The sequence below is a fragment of the Suricata suricatta genome, chromosome 10 (genome assembly GCF_006229205.1).
Source record: "Suricata suricatta isolate VVHF042 chromosome 10, meerkat_22Aug2017_6uvM2_HiC, whole genome shotgun sequence".
Lineage (NCBI taxonomy): Eukaryota > Metazoa > Chordata > Mammalia > Carnivora > Herpestidae > Suricata > Suricata suricatta.
The window spans coordinates 119,592,702-119,600,348 of NC_043709.1; the positions used below are offsets into that span (position 1 = coordinate 119,592,702).

At 46.6% G+C, this 7,647-nt stretch overlaps 1 protein-coding gene across 1 annotated transcript in view; it reads right to left on the reverse strand.

Moving 5' to 3' along the window:
* Positions 1-5,689: 5,689 nt before the first annotated feature.
* The window catches only part of SKIDA1 (SKI/DACH domain containing 1), a 2,640-nt gene continuing 682 nt past the window's right edge, over positions 5,690-7,647 (reverse strand). Inside the window, exon 2 of the mRNA XM_029955582.1 lies at positions 5,690-7,645. Within this exon, the coding sequence (XP_029811442.1) occupies positions 5,848-7,645 (1,798 nt within the window). The 3' untranslated portion in view covers positions 5,690-5,847. The remainder of the gene's footprint in view (positions 7,646-7,647) is intronic.

A 7,647-nucleotide genomic window follows, 5' to 3' on the forward strand; every position in this document is an offset into this window, starting at 1 on the left:
CGCCCCGGCGCCCCCGGTCCTCCTCGGCCCACTGAGCGAGCCGCGCTCCGGGGCCCGCGAGTTCGGAACACGCCTTCTCGTTAATTACAGCCGGGAAACCCTCGCCACTCGCTTCCCAGGCCGAGTCGCCGTCCCCAGAGGTCGCCCGGGTGCTCTCGGCCGGCGTCCGCTTCCGCGCTGGGCCTTCGAAGCCGAGCGGCCATTTACTGCCCTCTGATTGCGCCGAGGATCAGGTTAGCTCATAAAGCCTTTCACACTCAACAATGGGGATTTTCTCAACAATTAACAAGAAACAACATAATAAAGCCATTTACAAAGACCTTGCTATTTACTATAAATTAAGCACTCTTTAAGAGACCAGTGCGTAATTTCACACACTTTACAACTGGGGCTGCATTTTAAACACCCGGGAAAACAAGCTTGTTGCACTTCCCTGTGACCTATCTGTGGTGCACCTCTGTTTCCCCCCTTCCTGCAGGAGCACCTTTGTTCGCCCGGCTGCGCTCCAACCTCCCCAGCCAAGGGTGGCTTTCCAGGTCACTGTCTCACGTTTCCCGTTTCCAGGTCATCATTCCACTTGCAGAGGCACCGAGGGGTTCCAAGGACAGGAACCGCGGCGCCAAAGAGAAACAAGCCTTGCCCCATCCCATTTCCCCCACTCTTTGGGAGTTCTGCTAGGCCTTCGCCTGCGCACCCGTGCCCTCCCCAGACTCCGGGCCTTGGGCCACTTCCCAGGAGGCGTTCACAGCCGGGCTGGCTGGCTGGCCCAGTGTGAAGCCTCATGTCTTTGCCACTTGCGTTGCACGCACACATTTTGGAGACCCTGGGCCAGCCCCTCCGCCCAGAGCACAAAGCTGGGCCCCCTTTGCCTGGGACGGAGATGAGGCCTGGGCGAGAAGGTGAGAAATGGCTAGGCAGTGTGTGCGTGTGCCGGGGTGGGAGATGACTTCAGAACACACAAAAGAAGAGCAAAGTGAGAGGAGGCGGTCCAGTCCCTGAGGACCAACCGCGCGCCCTGTCGCCCAGGCCTCGAGGCCACTAGGACAGGAGGATGCGTGGAAAAGAGCTGGGGGCCGCGCGCTCAGGGATATGGGGCTCTTCCGCCCCGGGGAGCCAGTAGGTGACAAATTCAGAGGCGAGAAGGATCTGGGCGAGGTGGGGGGGAAGTCACAAAGAAATTTGTTTGCCACCATGCAAAATGGCGGCATTTAAACATCCTTCTGGTGTGGTGGCCCAGGCCAGAGAGCTAAGAGCTACCCTGGGGTCAGCCCGGTGGCCAGAGCTTTGACACCTATGTGGAAAGCGAGGGGGAAAGGGACCCCGAAGCCCTTACGTCCCCCGGGGCCGGTCCTTCGCCGGCTCGGCCGTCCCCTGCGTCCCCCACCAGCCCGCCGGCCCCAAGGCCCGCGCCAGCAGCCCCTGGACACTGACCCCTGTTTACAAACACAGCCCGGGGGCGGGGTGGGGCCGGCCGGAATGCGGGCTGGCGGGGTGGGGGATGGCAGCCCTCTCCCGAGGACGCCACCAGCAGAGAGGAACCAGGAGTTGGTGCGAGAGAGCGGGCCCGGCAGCTGGAAAGGACTGAACGCCTTGTTTTTGAAACTGTCAATTCCCTCAACCCCTATTGTGAGGGCTTCATGCAAAACATCTCAGGCCTTTTAAAGTAGGAGCTTGTGAGGCCGCCACAGTTTGAAAAGGAGCGAGAGAAGAGCGGGGGCCTAGGGCATGGGCAAAGAATGATAGCGGGGGCCCCCCTCCTTTTTTCCCCCCTCAAAAGACGGCCTGCCAAACAGGTAAAATGCAGCCCTCCCCCGCCTCCTAGACCTTCCCTACGTCCCTACCCCTCCAGGCTAGTTTGCAAATGCCCTTTGGCCTAGGGAGCAAACCAAAACCAGCTAGCATTAAAAATAGTTCTTCCTTCCTGGAAGGGGAAAATCCTGGGGAAGACCTGGCTGACCGGGCGGACTCCCTAAGGTGGCAGGCCTGTCCCTCCTTGTCAATTTCCTGAACTTAGCTGATGGGGAGCCTTTAATTCCCCCTCCCCCCCCACACCCAGTTTGGCTCTAAGAAACTCTTTTTCACATCTTTTATCAGCAGGAAGTTATTTTCAAGGTGAAGCAAAACTCAAATATTCTATCTTTTGTAGATACTAAAGCTTTATTATTATTTTTAATGTGAGGGTTCTGGGTTTGGGTTTTTTGTTTTTTGTTTTTTTTTTTTTTTTTACCACGTAGGCTCTTTGTTTTTGTTTTCTTTGAAAGAAAAAGATGCTTTTGAGGCATTAGTCTATATCTTTTCCTGCAAAGAAAACTACCCTTTTCCTATCAAGCAGACACTTCCAATTCTTGTGACCAGAACTTTGAAAAATTTTTAGACCATCGAAAGTCACCCAGACATGGGTAAGATAAAAATCCACACACCAAGCCCATCTAGTTTGTGTTATTGCTGTTTAGTGGTGGCTTCTTGTTGTTGATTTTAAAATAAACAACCATTATTGAGATTACTGCACTGTAATCAAGTAAGCCAGTAGAAAAGAACACCCACTTTAAAGAGTAAATAGTTGAAAAAGAGCAAGCTGCATTTTCTAAGAAAGCAGATAACCTGACTGGAAGACAAAGTGCACACATCTCTTAAAAAATAATTAAATCTTCAGTTCAGAGTCTTATCAGGAAACTATTTTTACAGGAGACCAAAAATAAGCCTGTTTCCCCCTAAAGTTAGAGACAGCACCCTTTCCTGCATTTTCTTTATGTTTGTAGGTGGTAAGCTTTAGACATAGGACTAAGTGACCCTGGGGCCATGGAATGCCTCTAAAAAAATGCTAGCACCTGAAAACATTGAAAGATACAAATGCAATCTGTCAATGGAGGTAACGTTTTTCTCTCAATAAGGCTTAACTTTTTGAACAAGTGGGACATTTATAGCATCTTAGAAAACAATCATAAAGCAACTACATGAAATAAACTATACTGAGAATAATTCCTACAGCAGAATGGGAAAACAGCTAAGGGACCACCAGAAATTGAAAGAATACCTTGTATTTGCAAGTTACTGAACACTATTTGGTACACTCTCCTAACAGAAGCCCCAACTCAGGTTCTGCTGTGGTTGGCTGGCTTCTTGTAGTACGGTGGGGTGAAATTTGTGTTGACTATTTAATTTCTTTCCTTTTGATGGTATCACTCTGGAATGCCTCGGCCTCCATGCTGCTCATTCTCCAGCTCCTATAAACTGAAACTATTGATTCTCTGAGGGCTGGAGACCAAGTGTCAAAGCTGGAAGCCGATATTTTATGTCAGAAATTCCATCGGGTATATTTGTTTTAAATTGTGCTTATTCCACCTAGCAAGTCCTCTCACACCCCAAGATCTGTAGGCTTCAAATACATTCTCAATCTATAATATAGGAACAATAATTCCATAGCCAACAAGAAAAGTACTCATCTTAGAAGTCATCATACTTTGAACTCCTCTTGACGTAGCAGTAATTAAAGAACAGAAATTGCAGACTTCCAGTGTGTGTATGTCACACTTTTTACAGACTGATTTTGCAGGACAAATCACTGCACCCAAATCCTGCCTGGCCTTCCAAAGAGGAAAGAACTCAGACTGTAAAGCCAATTGTTCAGCTTTCTGGGGGCTTTAACTGTAACTGGTACTGGTCTTTGGAATGATACACAAACATGAATTCAAGGAGAACATCCCCCAATTTTTGCTTTGACCATATCTATCATCCCAATTAAGAAAAAAAAAAATCCAGTGAACCTACATCTGGCAACATTCAAGAAGGAGAGGAAGGGAGGCAGTTCAAAGCATCTGTTTACTCCATCCAAATGTATTTGGATGCAGGTATTCTTAGCCTCTGTCCTTTACAGCAAGAGTAAAACCACAGAGCATATACAGCAATTAGAGCTGAGACCGTCCAGATCTATCTGAAACATTTATAGACAAAAGAACATTTTCAAAGGGAGTAGGAATTAGAAGGTTAAGGGCAAGAAAAAAAAAAAAAGACTGAATTTCCATGAGAAACAGTGACTTAAATTCACATAGTAAACATCTCATTGATGTTTTGTTTTGTTTTATGATTTATGATCTATAGACGCAACTTCTTAGGATTACGATGGCAAAGATCTGAGATCCATAATTAATTTGTCAGACTAAGGGGGGTGGGCCAAAAATGGCCTGATTTAACATTCATTAAAATAGCAGTTGATCTCTGCTTCACTTACTTAAACCCGAAACTTTTTGCACTTGATTTGTAACAAGCTTGCAAAGTTTTGTTGTTATTTAGAAAGAACTCCAGTGTTTTGCACAGAACCTGAGGGGCCTCATCACATGGTATTACAACAAAACACTACACCCAACAAATGCACTTTCTTTCAGGCAAAAACATTACAAATGAAAATGTCAACAGAACCATTCATTCCTGTTAACCGTTCTTCAATCTGGAATAAGTAGAAATGTATGGAACCAGGAATTTTAAACAGTGTTTTTAATTGAAAATAAAGCTAAAGCATGCTTTTCAACAGTGCAAATTTCCATAGTTTTGATTTACTGCTTTCATCATCACAACATAGTACACCAGCATGGCCCTTACCAAGGGCTATACCCTAGCCATTTGCATGTTGAACTACTTTGATTTTAAGTGCAAATATAGATAGTCACCTCTGATTGTCACTTGCAGTAGAAACTCTCCTGCTTTATCACAGGATGGTCTGAAAACAGAAGTTTAGAGAGATGCAGAAAAAGTAAAAGGTAATAAAATCCAAGTGCCTGAGTTCTGGTACCAAAGAGCCCTAAAATAACTGTTATTTTTCATTTGGGATATTCTTAGAACTCTGACCCATTGTACTTTTCTGAGTTATATTTACTGCTCTGTCATTATGAAGAGTCAGACCATAAAATATCCTGCTATTAAGGGAACTGTTTTAATTGTTTTGCAAGTTTGAGGAGTCAAACTCAGGAGTCAGACCCCAAGGTAAGCAGGACAATAATAAGAGTCACCTTATTTATAACCTTTGGGTGAGAACACAAAAAGGACTTTTCCAATTGCAAGGAGTAAAATCACATCCTTTACAAGAAAGAAAAAAAAGCAATCTCATATTCATTTTACTCAGTATATATGAGGCAGCTTTCACCAGCATTCAAGCAGGACTCCCCAATCTTTCCATTCAAAAAAAGAAAGAGATAGAGAGAAAGAGGGAAGGAAGGAAGGAAGAAAGGAAGGAAGGATGGAAGGAAACGAAGGAAGGAAGGGAGGAAGGAAGGAATTAAGTGCAACTACTCTTGGAGAAGGAATGAGGAGAGCAAAAGAAAAAGATACTCCACAAACAAGAGCTCCAGAAAAGAACATTTTGGGCTCACAGAAACTTCTTTCTACCTCACTGTGTAACCACGTAACCTAACAAACTTTCACTGAATTAACAGTTACACTTTCAGGTCTGAAATCTAGTGCATAAACTTAATGGCTCATTGTAATATTTATTATTCAACCTTTTGACATTTATTTGTAGCAGTTGAATTGAGGTACCGGGTGCATTATTAGCATTGAAACAGTAAAGTGTTCCAGCTCTACCTTAATAACTGAGTTTTACTTGAGTCTTTAGCCTGAAGTAGTCTGTGGAATGTAAACCAACCTTCTCCCACCCCGCCCCCACCCTACACAGGAAAAAAAAAAAAAAACCCGCAATGGGAAAAAAAAAAGTAATCCGATTTCTGTCTTCAAAATGCGATAAACCAGGGCTCCAAAAGGGGTGTAACACATTAATGGACTTGTACAAACCATCCTGTGCAGTTATACAACAAAAGGAAGGTAATATGGTTCAAGAAAATATCTTCCAAAACACTTTTATGAATTAAATTTCCTGAATTTGTGACTCGGTGGAAGAGGTATTGCAGAACCGCCCAGCTGCCATTTCCATATAGGATGGGCCTTGTGAGGAGGGTGGGAATCCTTAGTGGTGTTTAAGGAATACGCCGGCCACAAATCCCCATCCTTCCCAATAATGAGTGATGGTGGACAAGGAAAATTTGCCATGAAATTAAATGGCCTTTTCACTGCTGATGCTACATTGCTGGCTACCTTTTTGCGTCTGTTTATGACTGTAAAATCATCCAGTGTTCCTTCATGTGTTTCAGTTTTACCTGTAGGACGAGGACTCCTAGCTGATTTCAAATTTGGTTTGACTGGAGGTGTCTGGAGTACAGGTCGCTTTCCCAGTACTAGTGTCCGGTAATTTTTTCTCACCCTGGCACCAAATTTATATTCCCCATCCTCAGGTTTTGGAGAACCTAAAGTGCATGAGAGGCCCTGACTCTGAGCCAGTGGATTTAAGGAAGGAGTTTCTTTTTCAGGGCATGCAAAACCTCCTTCCTTGGCTGTGGTTAACAAGGCGTCCTCCTCTTTACTTTCAGTCACACTGTAAAACTCACCCTTTGTATCATTGCACTCGCACTTAAGCTTATTTGTAATAAGGTCAGGTTCATATTCTTCATTAGCACTACTGTCTTCTACTTTGATTTTAATATTGTGCAGTAATGGCAAGGTCTTGTCGCCTGTGTTCGTGCCCAGATTCTCAGCTTTCGTTGCTGTTGCTGCTGCATCCACCTCCGAATCCGTTTGGGAAGAGGACAAATCCGTAGCAAATTCACCACAGTGAGGGATTTTGGAATCTTTTTCCGAATTTGCCTCTGCTCCAGAAGAATCGTTACTGAAGAACCTAGCTGCTATTGTGTTGTTATCAGCACAGTGAGTAGTAGGAGTTGCTCGTAGGCATTTCCTAGCCTCTCGGAGTATTCTTTGTTGTGGAAATGCATTGTTTGTCTTTGGGCTAGGTGAAGAGGCCCCCTCCGCCAAACAGTTAATTGTCAGGTCAGTTCTCTTTACAGTACTGGAAATTTCAGAGTGTGGGAATGTAATCTCAGATACCCTATCATTCCTTATCTCTGCGAAACAACTCCCCAGGCTGGCCGGGCAGTACACCGGAGACGCTTTGGGGGCCCAGCTCTGCAGATTCCACTCCTCCGGTGACTCGGCTTTGACACTACTCTTGAGGTCGGGAAGTCTGCCGGCATCCTCGAAAGCAGCGGGTTTGGTTGCAGCGGCGGCGGAGGCCAGATGGTACAAGAAGTTGGCCTGCGCCTGCACGCTGGGAGGCTTGCCGAAGCTGGTGCGTCTGAAACGGATGCTCTGCACCGACACTTGGCTGGAGCCGGAGCTGGAGTCCGACTCCGTGGACGAGTCCTCCTCCTCCGAGCTGACTTCGCTGGAATCCGAGGCCCCACTGCCCCCCTCCTCCTCCTCCTCCTCTTCCTCCTCCTCCTCCTCTTCTCCCTCCTCCTCCTCTTCCTCCGAGGACACGGAGTTGCTGGAGCTGGACAAACTGGACCCAAAATCGGAGTCGTTGGCTGCATGGTCCGAGTAGGAGCTGGACTCCGAGTCGCTGCTACAACTCTCGGGAAAGCTGCCGAGATGGGGCTGCAGCCGGTGGTGATGAGGGGGGTGGTGATTCTGCTGCGGCTGTTGGGCCCGGTGGTGGTGGTGGTGGTGGTGGTGATGGTGGTGGTGGTGGTGGTGGGGAGGCGGGCAGAAGCTGTTAACAAGATGAAACCTCTCCAGGCAAGTGGCCCCGGCGGCCGCCGCCGCCGC